Raw genomic sequence first — 21,381 nt, 5'->3', positions numbered from 1 at the left:
TTGGTGCATATTGTTGACTGTTCCAGACTAAGTCCAGTTGTACTTTAAAATTTGGGGTGGATTTTTATGAAGTAAATACGGTGACCCGCTTCCAAGTGTAAACTGGTGCCACAGAATGTTCAAGAAGCACAGCAGCTGTGGGCCGTTCTGCCTACTGAGTGCCACCATTTAACAACATACACCTGGCTTTGAGCGTGTCGAAGGGCTTGATTGCATAGTGCACGCTATTAAAGAACAGAGTTTCTCCTCTACGTCACCAACCTATGCTTTGGCCTTGCCTGAATTTTCTCGTCATTTTTAAGAGACTTATACCTGGGGTTAAATCGTGGGGGGGTGGGAATGGTGTCTAGAAAATTACTGAAGTAGCCATTAAAAAGTGCCAGTCTCGCTTGAATGCCGGTAAGGAGCATATGTGTCGCCTCTGGGAAACACTGGCCTGAATACACTGCAACAGCAGTCAAGCTACAGTGTGACGGTTTTTGATATTAACAGTCACTACTGGGTGTGTGTGAGTACAGCATGTATGCTGACATGGCTCCGTAACTCAGTGGTACAAAGTGAAAATACTATTCCTTTTTCATAATGGGGCACAAAAGAGATGGGGGTGGAAAAAAGCTGAAAAGGGGTACCAGCCATGTGGGCTGCTGAGCAGGGGTGTTTTTTGGTATTGTTGGTTCGAGGAAATACCTTGTTTCAGTGGAAAACATTGCTTTAAATGCATGCCTAGAACTTCATGCGCTTATGTTTTGTGCTTTTATTGATGAGTTCTCAGTGTGGTCACAGTAAGCAACATTCTATTTATAGGATGTTAAGAAATTGGAGCCCAGTGCAACTGTCGTAATTTGCTTATTTTATACTGTGGTGTCTTATTTTTATGTGGACGTTTTAGAGAACCATTTTTTTCGTACAGATTTCACATTCTTTATCAATACAGATTTAAGGTTTCCTTGTCTTCTTTTTTCATAATATAGCTATGATTTGAGTCTAATGTTGCAAGAGCAGCTTGTCCAGGAAGCACCGTAGCCAAAGTGTCTTGGTCTGCTCAAGGCAGTGTTGACGAGCACACCATGACAATGGTTTCACCCTTTGGGAAACCACTGGGTACCCAATGTCAACAGACACTGAACTCCACTCTCATGCATATACAAGGTGGATGCAGAAGCCACTAGGTCACTGCTGTGACGTTCTGTGCCAGAACTACTGCAGGAATCCTTTCTTTTGTTTTCTTTTTTGTCTTGTCACCGTGTAGTTTTCAGTACCAGTGAGTGGCACTTGCAACACGAAAAACTGAACAAAGTCTGATCAACCCTTGCAGGTCGACGGGTGCATTTGTCTTCTTCTACGCTGCATTCTTCTACTTCTTCCGCTCCAACATGGGTGGCACGCTGCAGGCCGTGGAGTTTTTTGGCTACAGCATCCTGACGGCATACGTGTTCTTCCTCTCCCTGGGCACCGTGAGCTTCTTTGCAGCGTACAGGTTCGTGCGTTACCTGTACAGCACCATCAAGACGGACTGAGCGGCTGCCCTACTTTGCGCGCACTGCCCCTGCTGCTGCTGCTGTTTCCGCTGCTTCTGTCACTCGCTCTACAACCGATCGTCACCCCTGAGGATCCCTCTGCGTTTGTGCAGCATGGTGTGCATGTATTTGCCCTGGCGTTTTTGTTTTTTTCCTTTCCTTTTTGTCCGTAAATGTGGGAGAGAACTGGGAACCACATCTGATCTCGATGCACAGTTTGCTTTCCTGGCATCTTTCGTTGATATCTGTGTCCCACTTGTGCCGACAGCCGAAGGATATGGATCACGGGACAGAAAGAATGGAAATAGTATACATTTTTAGGACTGGGTGCTCTTTATATTGAATGGCTTCATGGCTGAAGTGTTGCTATGTATGTGCATGCAAAGTATTGCTCCATGTGTTTTGGTATCGGTCAAAAATTTTTCAGAACTTTGGGGCTGAGATGAGATATAACTGGTGCAGAAGTGTTTTCCATTTTGTTTCTTCCTCAGTGCTTTTGAAATAGTATTATGCTTAATTAGTGGTGACATAGTTTTAGTTTTCCACTCTGTACTCTGTTTTGATAATGTGGGTTTCTTCTAGTCCTCTTTCTATTGTTCTTTCTATGTTTCAGCAGCTTAAACATTGTTCCTTTCCTGGCAGTTCTTTTTTTGGGGGGAGAGGGGGGGGGGGGGGGGGAGGGGGTTTATGAGGCTGAAAATGTGTGTCAGATATAGGTTCGTTGCTTTCAGGCGCACGTTTGAATGGACTACAAATAGGAGTTATCGAAAGTGGATTGGTTGATCAAATGTGTGCTGTCGCTTCATCATGCGCGTGAGGACACCTTGTGCTCTTGTTGCAATTATCGCGCTGCTGCGACACTAAGAACAACAGAAGCTATGCAATATTTTCTCAGTTAGCTCTGTTTGTTCACCCCAGAGAACAAAATTTATGTGATGGCAAGAAAAATGGGAAACAGAGCTAGTTCAATTGGGCGTAGCTTGTGAATGCTGCACCTTGCCTCACTGTAAAAACATTTTCATGTGTGGTATCGTGGCTCAGAGACAACTGGTGGTACTTGGATTTGGAATGTCAGTAAAACTTCTACTGGTGCCTCTGTCAATTTTACTTATTTGTCACTAGTATTCCATGTTCCTGCCTGACTTTACACTCTGTATTTTACTTGAACAAAGCTTATTTCCTTGCACTGGAATTGTCTCAACCTGTCTAAAATATTCACACGGTTGGTTTTTATTTTAATATTAGAGATGACTTGTGCCATTTGATCTAGTAAGGTTGTTTTGAGTAATGGATAACTCAAAAACATGGTTTACTTATGTATTCATTTGATTGGTGGAGTGAAACAGCTGAGATTTTTCAAGTTTGCCTTTTTTTATTTTTACAATAACCTTCACTGACTGATCTGCAGTGGTCTTTAACTAGTACACACCCTGTCGTATTTTGCTAAGCTGTGTTGTGTTACCTGTTACACACAATTAAAGCTGAAGGCACATTTGTGTTATGAACCACTCAGCACAGAGGTACCCATGCTCTAGATGTATCACACTTTGTTAATGTTGGGAGACATCTGCCTCTTTTGACGTCTATCATGTCTAATTGTGCTGACAGTTCATTTAGTTCATTAGTGTGAACAAGCAAGACTACTAACTTTTTTGTTAATGTTGAACGCTCTGTTCTGCATGGAGCATGTCAGGAACATACTTTCTAATCAGGCGGTGCGACTGAGCGACGCAATCTGAAGCATTGTCTTTTTTCAATTAATTTGAGTTATTGCTTTGTTTCATTTCTTGCTGCCAGCTGGTCTGGTCACTGAATGTACAGACGCTACTTTTCCCTGTATGAGCACAATTTTGTTTTGTTTTTGTTTTTTTCACGCGTACGTCATTGCCAAATCCTATTCTGGTCATATTAACAGATTTCTTTTTTTTTTTTTTTTCTTCCGATTTCCCGAGGCCTTGTACATTTGTAGTGTTTACCCGTGCAATATGCTGTTAACTGACCTGACAAATAGGAAGAATTTTTCTCTCTGCGACAACATATTTACGCTGGACGTTTCGTCTGCCAGCATTCAAGCAGCCTCGGTATTTGTGTGCTAATTTAACGCACCCTAGCCATTTCTCGTCTTAATACAGTTATGGCCATAACACAGCTTCTTGCTTATATATGCGCACCTAAGGCTCTGTTTCAATCGAGGCAATACCTCATAGTGCTGCATTTCTTATTATATGCTGGGGTATGTTGCATTTGAGCGTGTGTGACAAGCTATAGGTTAACGTTGTCTTTCACACTTTTTACCATTTAACTCTCTCCTTGATCGCAGTGTCCTTGGCATTTGTTTTCAGTCTTCGCATTACAGTAGGCAGTTATTTTTTAAACTTTGGGGCCCTTAGACAGGACTGCAGTGGCACACTAGCCAGAGGGGCTCTCGTAAGACTTCGTGGATTATCCTGCAGCTTTTCTCAAGTGAGGCCTTGCATTTATGTGTATTTCCTGTTCACCGTTACTATGTTGCACAACCCATTCCTACCACGCTTTCTCGTGGGGGCTCTGTAACCTAAAGTAGTTCTTCTTTCCCCACTAATGCACTGTTTAACATGTAACAAGTGCACTTACGCATCTGTGTACTGGGCCAGCCCAACGCATGGGGGATGTCTTTCACTCTGCCTCTTGCTAGGCCGCTTGTATCCAGTTTTCTTTCTTTCTGATATGCCTGATGCATTCCAAGTAATCTGTGGCAAGCTAGAAGCACTCGGGCATTTTTCCAAAGCCAACACGTCCTATGGATACTCGTCGGCCTGCAGAATTTGTTGGGAAGAATCGTAGAGCGTAGGAAAAAGGCTAGCTTGGTATTGTAGTGATCTGTAATGTTGCAACGACTTGAATGGGTGCATGCGGCCATAGTCACCGGTGTTATTTTCTTGAATGAGAATTTTGAAACCTAGTCACGTTGTGTCTAGATCAGTATAAAACTAAACAGAATGTGTGTCAAGATCTTGCTAGCATGATATATTCCTAATCACTAATTTTTGTTATTGTTGAGCATGAAAGCATATACCTATGGGTTTGAGCGTCTGTGTTGTGTAAGTTTGTGATTTGCGAGAGTAACTGAAGCTTTATTTTTAAGGCTGCCCCTTGGCAGCGAGCCTTGTGCTTTTATAAATGTATTGCTTCAGTTTTATTTATTGTATTTTGAGTGATAATAAAATATGTTTTATTTGTTAAGTCTGCATGAGCTTGCTTCTTAGCACTCCACAAAAATCCTGTACAGTCCTCTACTGTGAATGAATGTCTTTCAGATAGGGAACCTCACATAATCCAATAAAGGCCCCTTGATTGTATAACTTGGTAACAAGGACAAATTAGGCTTTTTTTTTACATGATCCTTCATTGTTGTGGTTGGATCATGGTACTTATAATCAAAGCTAAATTACACTCATGAGCATGGGACAGGACGTGAGTACGTTTATAAATTGAGGCTGCTCAGGTATGCACCTTGCTACTTATATTGTTTGAAGAGATTGCTTGTGTGTGGCTGATGACACTAAACGTCGATGTCACACATGGCCAGGTAAAACATGCAGCTTACCGCTCACTTTCCGGAATGCATTTTTTTTTCCTCTTCTGTACTATGCACACTGTCAATCATTTCTGTCAATGCAGCATTACAGCAGCATTCTTTGAGAAATCCTTTTTAATTCAATGCAGAGTCATCTGGTTAAAAGGGGTGGAGGAATATTATCACCTGCCATTTTTACTGCATGAGGCTGCATCAGAAATCCAACACACCATGTGCGCATGTGGTGTCCCCTTCTTGTCTGTGTCCGTTTCCGTGTTGCGCCGCCGTTCAATTCCATTACACCATATAGCATGCAAGACTGGTTGGTGCCAATTCGATCATGTTTTTGTCTCTAAGTTTCTGCTTGTTCATTTATTTACATTTATTTAAACAAGAAAGTTTATGCTATGAATTTGTTACCTGAATTTGGTATAGCTCATACATCTACTAGACAAAGTTCTAGTCCTATGTGACTTTTTTTTACTGACAAAATGCTATACTTGCCTGTTGTTTGCATTGTTGGGAACTACGATTCGAAAGATACAGGCAGTTTTGTGCACCACTGACAGATACAAGAAGGCAATGAATAGCCTAGTCATCATACCCATGTCACACAAGCAAGCAAAAACTCTTTCACCTAAGCGGTCTTCTAGCGAGTTGAAAGACTTTTATTCAAAAAGAGTTGCATAGTAGACACACGGCGCTGGTGATCTCTTTTTAGCATTTCCTATCGAGGACGCTATCAAAAGTGTGGCTCTAGTTCTTGAAACAAAACCACTCAGAATAAACTGACGTATTGAAACATACAAATCAAATATGTATGTTATTTACATGTTGCTTATAGCAAATTTAACTACAGTATGTTCACAAATGTTAAATTAACGAAGATGGCGGGCGTACGCATCAGCAGTTAGCGTCACCACGGGATACCTTCAAACTGGTTACAAGAGTGCTGCAGAAGCCTACATTATTGTGCCTAGTTAGCCTTCTGTGAAGTGTAAGCTCTCTTTAGTAATGTATAAGCGTGACACGAAAATTCACATTTTCTTCTTTATTTATTAAAATATAATCATTGGTGTCCACTGGGCTGAAGGCTATTCCTTTCCAGCCGTAGAAGAGATCGGCGATCTCCGCTGACGGAAAAGGCCGCTTCTGGAAAGGCGATTGAACTCTGTCATGTGTCTGCGGATGAAACTCTTTTTGGGAGGTGTCTTTTTATTCAAATGCATTTACAGTGCCCATGTGACACAGCGGGTATCAGTGGCTACCGGTAGATGCCCAACAGCTTTCTACTATGTGTTGTGGTAGAGCCAGTTGTTAATGCTTCATTCTGTTTGCACATTTTGAAATTGAGCTTAGGCGAATTTTTGTTGGAAAAGCATATTAAACTATTCTGAGCAAGTAAAAAATTGCGTGCATGAACTGACTACAGCTGCTGTTTTTACTTTCAGACACTGCTCCGTTCCACCTTTTGTTTTTCATTTTCTACTTGTTTTATCTAACGCATTGTTAACAGAGTGTGGGTTTCAGAATCAAGGAATATGAAAATTGTTTCATTGAAGTCACTTCTTCTAAGAGTTTGAACTAGGCTGAGAAATGTGTTCTCCTTGGCGTCTTGCATGCCTGATATTTTTTTTTTTCTTTCTTAGAGAGCGTTTTATTTTGAACCATGAAGATTACCGCGACCCTTGATTGGATAGTCACGTGGCACCGTGCAGCATACGATGTCATAGCAAAATGTTATTCAAACAGCCCGCCTTGCGTACCCTCGTCTTCAGGTCGCCAGGAATTCTCAGCCAGGGGGCGCCACTGCCATAGTCACGTGATCAGCAGCTGGTTGAGCGTCAGATGAGCATGCAAAGCTGTGGATAGCGGCATGTCGGAGTGTGGCGTGCAGCAAAAGGACACGACGTTCACAAAAATATTCGTGGGCGGACTGCCGTACCACACCACTGACAAATCATTACGGCAGTTTTTCGAGTCCTTCGGTGACATCGAGGAAGCTGTGGTCATCACCGATCGACAGACGGGCAAAAGCAGAGGATATGGTTTCGTAAGTGGAGCGTCTCTCTTGTTTGCTTTCTCTCGTACCAGTGAAACGGAGTTCAAAATGCGCCGCGCATTGTTTCGGTGTGCGATTTTGTAGCCTTCATTCATTCAGCGAAAAGCGGTTCTCTAACCAGTGTCGAATTGACGACTTAAAAGAAGAAAAAAAAAAAAAAAAAAAGCTCTCAGACGCGAACAATATCCCTCCGAGCAGCCCCAAGTGTGCTCCGCCAGTGACGTCGCATGAGTGTATGAATCATTTGGCGGCTGCGGACGATCTCGCACTTGCGGGCGATCGCCGCTTGAAAATTGATTGTCCGACAGAGCGTTTCAGGCTGGGGGTTCTGCGCGTGCCATTTTCGAACGCCGTAGCGGTTCAGTCCATAACATGTACTGTGGATGACTGTTCGTTCGGACATCATCGACCGAGGGAACTGTTGATCATATCGCCCACCTCCGTGCTCCTCGAGACAAAAGGCTCGCGTAGCAAGCATACCGCGACGATATTTTTGGGCTGATCGCAACAGCTAAGAGAACAAAATGAAAGAGGGGATTGGAGGGGAACTGCGGAGCCCGGAAAACGTGGTGAATGCACGATTAGGGCACATTGTCTAACGCACGCGGTATCAAACGCAAGTCGCGGTGGCTGAGAGCCCCTGCTCTAGAGTGGGCGACTCGCGTAATTTTTATCGGCGCAAGGGTTTTTCTTTTTGCGATGCATGTTGTGTCTGTTCAAGGCATCCCGGACTGTACGAAAAAAAGTAAATGAGAAGGGGGGGGGGGGGGGGGGTATGATGATGTCCTCGTGCGCTGGCTGAGCCTCTTGTGGTGCTGCGAGACTCCTGGCAGATTTACGAGACGTGTAGCCGTCCCTATCCTCCGCGGCTGCGTTCAATGCGGTGGCTGAGGGCTGTTCCTTCTTTTTTTTTTTTTTCTCTCCTTTTTTTTTTTTCTCTCCTTTTTTTTTTTTTTTTTTTTTTCAATCTGGATACTTAGACTTTTTTTTTTTTCTTATTCGTCTTCGGCTGTTTTATTAGGGCGGTTGTTCCGTTCGGTCTTTTCGGCCGGCTGCTTTGTCGCGGTGTGATTAATCGAACCCATTGTGTCACGTAGGGACAGGCGTGCGTCTGCGTTTCGCGATCCTTGAGAAGTCGCTCAGATTTGCCGCTGGCCTAGGTCGGTGCTGACTTCAGCAGTAGTAGTATTCTGTTGCGCTCCGTGGCACACTTTCGAGCCTAGTCGACTCCATTCGAAATGCCTTACCTTCCGACTGTTGTCTGTAGTCGCTAGAGACATGTAATTTTACCTTGTCTTTGTGTGATTCGTCATGAACGTTAGCGTTGCCCAAGCAGGGTGTATGGCTTTGCATATTGTCACTGAGTTGGAAGTCTATTATAAGACAGTCTTTAGTGTTTGCAATGGTCGCCAGTCATATATCACATTGCTCTGGTTAGGGCACTGAGGGAGTCATATTCGGCAAATAATAGTTGCGCATTCATTGCTAGAAGCGGACGACGTTTTATCTCGGAGCGTCCAGTAGCAAATGCAGAGAATGTTGGATATACCGATGCGCATTATAATAGCTGTGTATGGGGCACGTAATCATTTCCTCTGTGGCTGTTTATATTGAAATACGAGGACGCTGGCGATTAGTTGAGCATGAGCACGACCATTGCATTTCATGCTGCTTTCTGCTGTTAGGTGTAAATTTCTTTAGTTGTGAATTGTTTCATAAGAAAGGAAAGGCGCCGTAACTGTCGCACTGAGTGGACACCAAAACCGCACCTTAAGGGAAGGGAGGACGGTGGGAGTGTAAGAAGAAAGAGATCTCATAGTGGGAGGGCTCCGTAATAATTTCGACCACCCTGTGCTCTTTAACCTGCACTTACATCGCACAATGTGGTGGCCAGCTGCACCTTTATTCCCATTCGGTGATTTTAACGCACGTTGCGCACTGCTTGTTATGTGCCAGTATTGAAACCAGAGGGTATGTTTCCGGGCCATGCTGCGTGACGCTTTGCCAGTGTCCTAAGTTGACACGAACTCGTGTAAAACCCTGCTAAATGTAGGTCTTTCGTGAACGCTGTCAAGCGCTTTGGGCTTTTTGAACAAAGTGTGCACGTCTCCTTTGCAGTGTGAGTGGTGGGGCACATTATAAGCGACTTATTTCCCAGAGGAGTTTCTCTTTCTTTTTTTCCAAGCTTCCGAGAGCTTTTGTGTCGCGGTTAACAACTTACCTTTAAAAAGACGCTTGTCAGCTGCGCAGCTGTTTACAGACGATAAAAAAGGTTGACGCTATTTGAAAAGGTATAGTTAGCTGGGGCGTTGCGTCGGATACTTCGGCCCAATTAAGGAGCCTAGGCGTACGAATGGCGATCGAAAACGACGCAGAGGACAAAGGAGGAGGTTACAATATTGATTTTATCGCTCTTTGGTTACCGCGCGAATAGCTCGAAACGCAATAGCTCAACTGCACCAACGGGTGTATTTCAGTTTCCGCCTATTAGCGGAAAGGGTATGACAAGCGTTTTCCCGTTTAAAGTGTAATGTTAGGCCAAATGCATCCACTCTCAACGTTTTTTTTTTCTTTTTTTTTTTTTTTTTTTTGTCGTTCTAATCTCCCTGTGAGAAAACTCTCACATCCGCGTCTCTCGTGACACTGTGCGCATGTATTTCCCACCCCTCGTTGTGGAACTGTATCGTACCCTGCGGCTGAACGCACGGATGCATATCGAAAATTTAGGGGCTTAATTTTGTTTCTCAAGAGTCGCTCTGGTCTCCAAAGCCCGGGAGGTGGAGGCTGTATGTGGTTGAAACAGAGTGTGGAACTATACCGAAAGTGGAAAATGCAGATCAGGAAGGAAGCTTTCTTTGATAACTCAATAGGCAGTGCCCTACTTTTTGAAGCTAGATCAGGGTGCCTTAGAACACGCAGCTACAAAAAGAAATTTAGCAAAGGAGATGACGCATGGTGCTGTATGGGAAATAATAATTAAGATATAGGGAGGAAAACGAGCATGATAGCAACTGCTACCACCCCGTTTCAAAGGGGACGCTCCTATATTCCATCCATCCATCCATCCAATCCGTTTGACGCTTGCTGCCGGTTTGTGACACGACCACGGCTCAACCGTTTTCCCTTGTCGTTGCTTCTGATAGCAGCTGACCTAGTTCTGTCAACTATCTTAGGTATTGTAGCCCGCTTTTAATCGGAATCGTTGTGCCTACACTGCTCCACTTCTCTTAATTGCACGCTGTCTGCCTCAGTCTTACCATGTAAGCGCGGAGATTGTTCTCCATTATATTGCGAGAACTTCTCGCGAGAAGAAATCACTCGCGTCTTCTGAGCACAATGGCCTCCGTGGCGCACCGCCATCTTGCATTTTCGCTTGAGGCCATGATCGCAGACAGCGTTGTTACCTGTGCTACGGTAAGGCATGCGGATGACGCCGGCAATCAGTGTTAATCGACGAAAAGGCGATCGTTCTCGTATTATATACCCCGCCGGGGTGGCGCAGTGGTTACGGCGCTCGACTACTGTTCCCAAGGATGCGGGATCGAATCCCGGCCTCGGCGGCGGCTTTTCGATGGAGGCGAAAAGCAAAACGCCCGTGTGCTGTGCGATGTCAGTGCACGTTAAAGAACCCCAGGTAGTAAAAATTTCCGGAGTCCTCCACTACGGCGTCTCTCATAGCCTGAGTCGCTTTGGTAAACCCCACAAACCAAACCGTTTCTCGTATATACCTTTCCACCGGCCGAGGGATAGGGTGCCTCGATGTAGCGCCCGCCTTAGCGACGGATAGGGTGCAGGGAGATATCGAAACGCCTCCTCCGTGGACAGATGTAAAACCGGTCCAGCTGCTGCTTCAACCGCGCTAGCGCCGAGTGCACAAATTAGTCCAGTGAACGTATATGGCGACGCCCGCTTATTGGAATTGTGTTCCTCGTGTTTATAGTCGTTTACTCAACATTTTCTAGGAAACGGATAGTATCAACATTCTTCATTTTTTGTGTGTGTCAGGGAGAGTGTGCGTGGGGGGGGGGGGGGGGGGGGTTAACGTCACAAAGCGACTCAGGCTATGAAAGACGCCACAGTGGAGGACTCCGGAAATTTCGACCACCTGGGGTTCTTTAACGTGCACTGACATCGCACAGCATGTGCACGCCTGTCCATTTCTCCTCCATCGAAACGCAGCCGCCGACGGTCGGGTTCGAACCCGGGTACTCCGTCCGGCACAGTAGTCTGGCATCTTAACCACTGCACCACCGCGGCGGGGCGCGCGCGTGTACGTGCGTGTGTAGCCCTGTATACATGGACTCCTCGCTTGCAGGGGGTAGTTTGACTCGCTTGATCTGCTTGTCTAAAAGCATGTAGACGCTGTCGAGTCAGCGAGTCGAGTTATGGCGAACTCTGGGATTAAAAAGCAACCGGAACGGCGAGGAGCGTCAGCGAAGTTGAATGCTTTTTATCCCTCATCAACGATAAAAAATAATAATAATAATGGAGAAAAAGTAATAATCGAAGACAGAAAGATGGCAGAGAGGGGGGGGGGGGGGGGGTTCCCCGAGATTCCGCTTTCCTCCTCTTTGGCCAAGCCCAGCTTAGCTGCCGTGAATCGTGTTGAATACACCCTTGTGTGACCGCGAACGGCAGTGGCTGATCGAAATGAAGCGTTTCGATAGACTTTTTATACCTGTAAGACTTCTTTATGTGTGGCAACCGAGTGTGCAATGACCCGTAAACGCTCATCACGAAAAGAAGTGATTAAATAAAAACCCATAAATTTATCCGAGTACAGACGCGTCCTTCAGTTTGCGCTCGCGTATTGTCGCGGAGCATGGGGGGATTAATCGTTGAGCGCCGGCTGCTTCCCGTCTCTACGGTGGAAACCAGCCTCCTGCGTTTTCGCTGCTTCGTAGCCCAAATTATTTTTATTTTTCCCTTTAAAGCTAGCGTGCAGAGCAGACGTGCCGGCGAGTTTGCAGTTTCTCGTATCGAGGCTAATTAGCTCCTCGGCTTTTCGTGCCGCTGTGGTGTACTTACTCAATTAGAGCTCCCGCGCAAAGGAGTCAACTGATTAAATCTTCTGATGTTGTGGGAGCCAGTTTGCTTGCGAAACCGTTTTCGCCCTTGCCTTACTGTCGTATTGCAGGCTTATTTGTTTCCTCTCTCCCTCCCGCCGCTGTTCCCGACTGATCGAGCTGTCTTCGAACATTGTTGTAGGACCGTATAGAGTTGCAGACATTGGTTTTCGGTTTTGTGATGTATTCGTGGCGGTTTCGTTGCGCCCTCGACAATGCGCATCAATGCTAGTGGTCCAGACCATTTGCACTATAGGTTCTTACGACTTTTTTCATTTTCGTTCGGCACTCGGTTCGTCTGCGTGATTCGATGCCGTACTGGTGGCTCGTATGTTAGTGTGTCACAACGTAACGACTCGCAAAGCAGAAAAGAAGAAACATGGGACAGCGCCCTGAAATCAAAGTGACTTGTGGGACTCGGCATATATAGGGCGTGGGTTTCGTCAGGTAGCACGTTGAAGGGGCGAAAAATCGGTTCAGCAGCAGTTGTCTGGCTGGTCGCAAGCTCTGGGCAGTATAAGCTCACACAGCGGTGATGTGACGTTGAATCTTAAGTGCCTTGCGGTTGTCTCTGCTGTCTGTCAAAGACTGCATGATGTCCAAGCATGATGCGCTGGTCTTGAAGCGGAGCTTCGTAGCTTTACCCCGCCTTGGTGGTGCACTGATTAGGGCGCTCGACTACTGTGTCCAATGATGCAGATGGAATCCCGGCCTCGGCGGCCGCGTCCGTGTGCTGTGCGATGTCAGTGCACGTTAAAGAACCCCGAGGTGGTCGAAATTTCCGAGGCCCTTCACTACGGCGTCACTCATAACCTGAGTCGTTTTGGGACGTTAAACCCATAAAACCAAACCAAGCTTATCGCACCCTTCAGTCGTGTCGTTCTGGCCTTGGTCATTCGTAAGGTCATCTGGGCACCTCGGGCGCAGCATCGCAGAGCCCGGTAGGGTGGGTCTATTTGAAGCGTCTAGTTGAGGACAACCCAGAGGGCTATGGAACGAAAAATGGTAGGGGTAACATTAAGCGATAGAAAGCGTGCAGAGTGGGTCAGAGAAATAACTCAAGTTACCGACATTCTAGTGGAAATTAAGAAGAAGAAATAGACATGGGCAGGACATGTAGTGCGAAGAGAGGATAACCGATGGTCGCTGAGGGTAACAAACTGGATTCCAAGGGACGCAAAGCGTACCAGGGGGCGGCAGAAAGTTGGGTGGGCAGATGAGATTAAGAAGTTCGCAGGGGTCAAGTGGATGCAGCTAGCACAGAACCAGGTTAAGTGGAGAAATATGGGAGAGGCCTTCGCCCTGCAGTGGGTATAATCATGCTGCTGATGATGATGATTTGAAGCAGGGAGCGAGTGACGTAATAACTGCCGTCACAATTTTGCTGTAATGCGGCGAGATGGTTTCACATTACTGGGCCACTGCCTGTTCTTGTCATAGGTAGCAGCTGCCCAGTACTCTTCTCGTAAATCTGTCACTATGACGTTATAGACGCTGCGTTTTGAGAGGATCGAGTACATGCGACAGTTATATCATTGTGTCCCCACATGGACGTGGACGCATTTCACTGCACGGAGAAAAAAATCCAACATAGTGTTCGACGCCAGTGCACGTTGAGTGAGTGAGTGAGTGAATAAACTTTATTCAATTAAGACAAAAACAAAGCTTACGTAAGTGGGCCCTTAGTCCAGAGCCACAAAAAAATGATTAAAAAAAAGAATTAAGCATCCGGAAGGACCCTGTTGATATGGCACACGAGGGCCCTCCAACATGCCACCGCGTCTGCCCCTTCAGGTGGAGCGAGCCACTCCCGTAGTGAACCAGGTCGTTGAGGAACCCCCATATGCCGGAAATTATCGGAGTTCCCCGTTGCGGCGTTCCCCATTGCCCACACCCGACGTACCGCGGCTTCAACCGACCAAACAAACCTTCATGGCATACTTTTTTCGTCACCTGTTACGGCGAAATCGTGCATCGCTGGCACGCGCACTTGGCGCAAGCGAGGACGTGCTCCCTTTGCCGCAGCTGGTGTTCCGGGTACACGCTATGTGCGATAATTGAGAGCCTTCCGCCTCTGGGAGCGAGGGAGGCAAAAGAAAGTGGCACCGGGTTAGGCACGCGTTGTCCCAGTACATCCCCCGTCTACTCTCTCTCTCTCTCTTTAATCGTTGTTCTTTTCTCTCTCTTATTTTTGTCCCAATGAAATACGTGTTGGCGGCTCGTGCTTCATTCGCGTGGACGACGCTTGCGAGCGTGACGATCTCTCCAAGTTGCGTCCGTGGACCCGATGACGTTCTGGAAAACGGCGATGGCGCGAAACGCATGACAGGAGCGAGCGGGTTGTTATAAACCGGACCGTTAACGTCTGCGCGCGCCGCAACCGCGGTGATGACTGCCTCACGCGTTCGCAAACTGAGGCCTTCTGTTTGACCGAATTCCACGAGTCGTTTAGCACGGCGGGGGTCGAGTACCCGAACGGCAGCGAAAGTAACTCTTTTGATCTAATGCTAGTAGTTGTACAGCGCTCCTTCCCCAATCATCCCACCTACTCGAAAAAAAAAAAAAAAAAAAAAAGAGGCCCGCTTCGAGCAGGCATTGTTCTAGTCCCATGTAATGCGCCCGCAGGTCGAAACGTTATTTTTGGGCTATTGATGGGCACAGGTGTAGCGTCAGTTTTAAGCTGCGCTGTTGTTGTTTCCTTCCGTATACGACGTGTGCCTCGCTGTCTCTATTTTTACTCCAGCAGAAGATCTACTTCTAACCAGTGACAGGAGTTGACTAAGAAATCAAGTCCCGATGACGTCGCTGGGACGTCTTCGCAGCAACCACAGTAACTGCGAGCCAACCATTAGCTGAACAAGCCTTGTTGTATGACTAAGTGGTGTAGCAAAGGGTGGTCTATACGTTCGTGGGCGATCGATTACCCGCGTTCAGAGTGAAGCACTCGTGTGTTTCCTCTCCGGTGAAGGCGACGTTCCACTCCCTCATAAATGTGTGTCAGTCCTCTACGAGGCTCACTGTTGTCGCGCTTGCTCGCGGGCAGTTTTCTGAAACAAAATTGGCTCTTCGTGAAGAGGGAATTGAGAGAACACTTCCATTACAGAGACAGCGGTGTTATGTTTTTTTTTTTTTTTTTATATCTCGGCTCTTCCGTTTATTATTCAGAAACTTAACCATCTTCCAGCGCGCGCTCTGTACTATACACTCGCGGTCAGCTTTTCGTGGCTCTGTGGCGGAAGCTAGGCAGGAAAGGGAAGGAGCAACACACATAACGCAACCGCTATACAATTATGATTGGATAGCGGTTGCGTGCTGTGTCTTGCTTACAGTGCCCGGCATCTTTGAGCATGCTCATAGTTGTCTTTATATTATTTCTGTCACACTGCAATAAACAGTTGGTAGCAGCGTCTTTCGTCGTATTGCTTGTTCTTGTCTTCTTTAAAGTTTTCGCGCTAATTTCATCTAGCCTGACAGCATGCCCTTTTGAAATTACAGGAGTCCATTACGACGTCCCAACCACATGTACAGAATACCGTACCATGAGGATTTTCAGTCAAAGATGTAGTGAGAGAGCGGTCTACTGTCGTAGCATATAAGGCTTGGAGAGAGAGAGAGGGAGGGAGAGCTCCACTCAAGTTCCCGCATTCTGTCATGCATGCCTGCTTCCAATACCCCGGCCGTTGGTAAACATAGCGGGTGCATATTGCAATAGGGCTTTATTTTTGTATATTTTTTTTAACAACGATGCTGTTTAAGACGGAGGTAGTTCCGGGGATCGTGCGCAGCATCTTCATCTTCTTTCATCTTTCATCTTTATGTTCACTGTGAGGTACATGTGCATGGATTATCAGTATTACAGAAAGAGGTCCCGAAGTATAATCACGGATAACTTAGTCGAACCAAACGCAAACAACATCGCTAGATCATCAGTCTTACACAAGAGAGCAATCTGCCCTATATATATATATATACATATATAAATGCCTCGACAATGCGGCCGGTGACAGAATCGCACGAATATATATATATATATATATATATATATATATATATACATATATATATATATATATATATATATATATATATATATATATATATATATATATATATATATATATATATATATTCGTGCGATTCTGTCACCGGCCGCATTGTCGAGGCATTTAGAGCTAGAGAAGAAAAAAAAATTAATACGTAGGGCCTGTAATAAAGTGTTCCATTCGCTCAGAACTTTCATTCCTTGCAGACCTTGCGAAAAGGCTTCGATTTTTAATTCATGATCAGCACGCCCCCGTCGAATATCGATTGAAGTCGCTTGCAAATGTTCCTTCTGTACGACAAAGTGGGAGGGTCGGCGGAAAGAGCGGCAAAGGAAGGAAGGATACGACAGAGATGTCTCAAGTCGAGCGACCAAATTGTTTCCGTGTCTGACGCGAGCGCGAACAATGCTGGCGTCGTCCCCGCCTATTAGCCTCCGTCGCGAGTGTGCTTTGGCGCGGGCCATCGACCCACGATGCTCGCGTCCATCGTTCGAACGCGGTCGCTTGATAAGCGCCAGATCTGCTGATGCTCGGAGGGGACTCCGATTCGAGGCGTATTGTCATCACAGCGACGCCAAGAGAGAGAGCAATGGTCCGTCTTGTAGCCGGTGGCGCATATCTGCTTTGGCACGTGTGTGACGTAGGCTGTCACATTACCACGTGACCTCGCCGGGGTGGTGCGGTGGTAGAGAGAGCGCTCGACTCCAGTGCCCAAGGTTGCGGGATCGAATCCCGGCCTTGGGCGGCCGAAAGCAAGGCGCCCGTGTGCTGTGCGATGTCAGTGCGCGTTAAAGAACCACAGGTAGTGGAAATTTCCGGAGCCGTCCACTACGGCGTCTCTCATACGGCCTGAGTCGCTTTGGGACGTTAAACCCCACAAACCAAGCAACATCACCACGTGCGTTCCTTAGCGCATTAAGTACTGTTTTGTGCGCATTTTGTAATAATTTGAAGTTGCTCAAGCATCTGGAAGTACAGTGCGAGCGTGTGGAGAGAGAAAAGTTCTTGTCCTGTGAGAGTTTTGTTTGCGTCGTGAGAGGCGTGAACGGGAAACGATTGCAAAAGTATCGCGCGATTTCGCATCAGAGTTGTGGCACAACCGCTCTTAGTGCAGCGTTCAAGGTGGCGTCATACCATTTCGCTTGTCATTTGTCTACCATCCATCTTCTAGTGATGCCCCAGTCTAGTTGAGATTCTAACCGACGACATACATACCTCCAGTTGTGCATACCTCCAGTTGTGTGCAGTTCATTGTAAGTGTTGCTGTTGTGGCTGTAGGAAGAAGGAAAAGAAAATGCACGAGCCTGCTACTGGCTCTGTAGCTGAGCCACCTCCGCTGCCTCGTGCGGACAGGAGAGAAAATAGAGAAGGAAAAAAGAAGAGGGAGAGAAAGACGCGCGCCGCAACAACAGCCGTCGTCCACCACTGAAGCAGTGGCGGGTGCAATGACGGCTTACAACAGATAAAATTCGGTGGCTGGTTAGCCCCCGCCGCAAGCGGCGTTGACCTACCGTCCCAGCCTCGTAGGGCCAGGAACTGCCACCCTTCACGGTGTCCACCGACAAGTGGCACAGATGCTGCCCCCCCCCCCCCCCCCCTCGAAGAAAAAAGCAACTAAAGACGTTTAATGCTTCGCCAAACTCTATGCCATTCTGTCAATGCTAAACCGCGAAGCCAGAGTTGCAGACACTGATTTTGCGCGTTTTTTAAAAATTGGTTTGAGCGCAGTTAAACCCAGGCTGATATTTTTTTTTTTTTGTATTTTACGGTCGAGTTGCAGCTTCCTCAATGAATGAATCGATCTAGTAATAAACGCAAATATTTGATATCTTGCGAAATCATCCGTCTACAAGGTTGAAAACTGAAGCGGCGTTATTAAAAATGCGAACGTGACTTCGGGGCTTCTCAGAATGGGATCGATCTTGTAGGCGGTGTACTATGCAAAAGAACTGCGACCGCTGCTTGGGATGAAAGAGCAGCGAGTGGACTCGTGCGGTCCCTTCCCTACCGGGTTGCTTTCTCCCTTTCCCCCGTTGCTCTTTTCTCTAAGCCAGCGTGGTATCCATTTCTCATTAATTTATTCCATTATTGCAGCCGCGGCTGGGCGCGCTTTGTACCGTTTTGAGAACGTTGTACGAAATTCCGATTTTGTGGCGTCCGGTCCTCGATACTGCTGAACAGCTTTTAATGCGGCGCTAAAGAGGCTGTTGTTGGGCGATTGTGGTTAGCATCTAGCGCTATTGCACTTTCTACTTGCAGTGCGTGACGCGCCTGTTTCCCATGACGCGCGTGACGTCGTGAACTTGTAACTGTGGAGCCGGAACTATGCTCGGCAGTCCTTACCCCATTCGTGAAGTCGGGGTTGCCTTTTCAGTAGCTTATGTCTGCCACTACTCCGAGCAGAATCTTGTGTTTCTTGTTTCTGAAGCAGCCGCATAGCTACTGCCTAACTGTTCCACAAGTCAAACTGAACCGAAATTGATATCCAACCATTATGGACTGCATCCATTTTGATGGTCCTCTCCCAATTTTAACCGGACCATCCCCTAAATTTGGCTCTGGTCACCCGAAACTTGACCTTGGCCAAATTTGACGTCCAGCTGTAATGGGTCGCGCCCAGTTCAATAGTGGGTAACGCGAAGGGTACCGCCGTACCCTTCGCGTTTTGAAGTCACCTCTCTCTCGTGGAAAAGAAAATTCCGACCCTGGCGTCGCTTTTTTTGATCGTGCAGATCTCTCTCCTGTTCATTTGTACGTGTTCGTGGTGGCCGTAATTTTTTTTTTTTTTTATTCTGCAATGCACACGTCATTGTGATGCCGCGTTCGTCGACTTTCAAAGCCAATTAGAGCAGCGTGGTCGATATGCGTTGTCGCACTGTGCGGTGTACGCGTTTGGCACTGCATGGTTTCACGGGCCACCGAAGTCCTTGGCGTTTTGAGAAAAGTGAAATCTCTGTAAACGCAGGACGAGCGAGGTTCACTGGCACTTGGCATCAGTGTGAGGCTTAATTACCCTTATTAATAGTCCTCAATTTTGCAAGCAGCATTTCGCTACAGCGTGTGCTTGTTTGCTTTGCTTTTACGCTTTATCGTCGTATGCGGGCGCATTGCCGTCATCTCCTCCATGTTGCTTCATCGTTCCATCTCGTACGCGTGCTGCTCGCTCGCCGATCGGGGAAGGAATAGTTCGTGCTCCGTGGGCAGCTTGTCGCGCTTATCTGAGGCGCGGCCTTTGTCTCTTCTCCAGTGGAATAGCAGGCCAACACCCTCCGCCGACTCTGTAGGACAAAGCTCAAGTGCACTTCCTTGACCTCCCCCCACCCCGAAGGCGACCAGCACGGGGAAGCGGCGTGGGCTTGTTGATTGAGCGCGTTGCGTTGGGTGCGGGCAGCCGGGGTGCACGACTTCTGCGCGGCTTGGCAGAGGGTGTTTACTCTATAAGCTCCGGCCGACCGAAGTGAGAGCAGCCCCTCTTCTTTCTGGTGTCGAACTGTATTTAGTTCTGCCTCCGCCGCTGCTGCAGTTTGTTGTTCTTCGAGGCGCGCTGTTTGGAAAAGAACTTATACCTTAAACCTTGGAACATTGTGGTGGAAACAAAGAAGAAGAAAAAGAAAGAATCAAGAGACTGGTACCGGCACAGCATTGTCACTTAGGACGCCGATGATGTTGGAAATAGCGGATGTTCTCCTTCGACTACGGTCCCGCACATGACTCGAGGGTGGCGCCGGTGGCGCCGGTTTTGTTATCGGCGTGCGACCTCCGCCCGAAAATATATGTAGCAAGAATAAACTGCAGTCTTGCCGTGGGAGCAGCGTCTGCAGAGATATTGATAATCGTCGTGCATTATAACACCTGTGAAAAAATAGATTGCGTTTCCGAAATTTGTCCAAAATTTCTGGGTATGGTTGGTCATTCGGAAGTGATGAGAGTGAACGCGTTCCAAGCATCGGTTCCAACTTACATGCGCGGACTGCGCAGTCATCCCATTGTATTCCGCCGTGGTAAGATTATCTTATTTATGGGATACCGACGACTTTTGAGGTGAACCGTCTTTGCTGCAGCAATCCTGTTACCGCTGTCTATTGCTAGGGCAGACTATAGTTATATACGACACGTTTCACGAACTCCTGTCCCGAGCCCACTGTTAACCTGTTTTCCCTCGCGTGACCAATAGAAAGTGTTTGACTGCGGTAGAGTGTACTGCGGCGCTAATGTATTGTGTCCGAAATTTGCGCTCGCGGTTGGTCGACGAAGCTTGTTCGGAAAACAGCAACGGGGCATTGTCCCCTCAATGACGCGCTATCTCCTTAATATTCGTGCGGACCTAACCGCAGCTCGCCGCGTCACGTATCGGTCAGTGGCAATTAAAATGCTTTCTTGTGCATTGCACTCGGGCTTTTCAGGCATCTATACGGGTTTTCGAAATAGCATCAGTTGAGCAGAAGCTTGAGTGTTGGTGACCGAGTGTGGTGCCCTTATAAGTGGTCATTATTTTATGGAACATGCTTGATTGGTACCTCATTGGGCAATAGACAGTAAGCTTATCTTCCAGGTGAATGCTTTCATGTCTAAAAGCAGTCTGTGCATCCTGACTCGTTTCAGGAAACTCGGGGATACAGTAGCGTACCAGCGGTACAGAAAGTTTGTAAATCAGTCACACACGCACGCAGAGAGAGAGAGAGAGAGAGAGAGAGAGAGAGAGCAGGAAACATGCTAGCTTGTGTTTTGTGCCCCCTACCTTCTGTGTGAATCTTCCTTGTGCACTGCCATTGTGTCCGGATTTAGCAAACCACTAGTCCAGCTCAGGACCCTTGGCAATCAGCCTCACGTACAATAGCCACATTCAGCATGGACGAACTGAATATGGAATTACAATTAAATATTGGAATTGAACATTGAATAATAATTTCCGTCGCACGAGTGTTGCCGTATATTTAATGTTATATTGCCTCTCCTTATTTTATTGAAATATACAGTCATGACCACCCTTGTTCTGTTTGCTGTCGCGTTGATGAACCAATACAACCGTTGAATGGAAACATTGTTTGGCGTGCGTGAAGTGTTTGTTGTTCATACACGGCGAGAGATACTTTTAGTCTATTTTTGTTGTTTGCTGCCCTAACTATGCCTGGCACAT

At 46.8% G+C, this 21,381-nt stretch overlaps 2 protein-coding genes across 2 annotated transcripts in view; both read left to right on the top strand.

Annotated features, from left to right (window-relative positions):
* LOC146191701 (transmembrane 9 superfamily member 1-like) overlaps positions 1-1,822 on the top strand; it is a 123,540-nt gene extending 121,718 nt beyond the window's left edge. Inside the window, exon 14 of the mRNA XM_084602218.1 lies at positions 1,316-1,822. Within this exon, the coding sequence (XP_084458344.1) occupies positions 1,316-1,517 (202 nt within the window). The 3' untranslated portion in view covers positions 1,518-1,822. The remainder of the gene's footprint in view (positions 1-1,315) is intronic.
* Positions 1,823-6,902: 5,080 nt separating this feature from the next.
* The window catches only part of LOC146191700 (RNA-binding protein 38-like), a 104,525-nt gene continuing 90,046 nt past the window's right edge, over positions 6,903-21,381 (top strand). The window contains exon 1 of the mRNA XM_084602217.1: positions 6,903-7,126. Coding sequence (XP_084458343.1) covers positions 6,950-7,126 — 177 coding nt within the window. The 5' untranslated portion in view covers positions 6,903-6,949. The remainder of the gene's footprint in view (positions 7,127-21,381) is intronic.

Source organism: Amblyomma maculatum, chromosome 4, assembly GCF_055883805.1.
Source record: "Amblyomma maculatum isolate TAMU_Amacu chromosome 4, ASM5588380v1, whole genome shotgun sequence".
NCBI classification, from domain to species: domain Eukaryota; kingdom Metazoa; phylum Arthropoda; class Arachnida; order Ixodida; family Ixodidae; genus Amblyomma; species Amblyomma maculatum.
The sequence above is the reverse complement of the archived record's forward strand: the minus strand, read 5'-3'. Positions and strand labels throughout refer to the sequence as shown.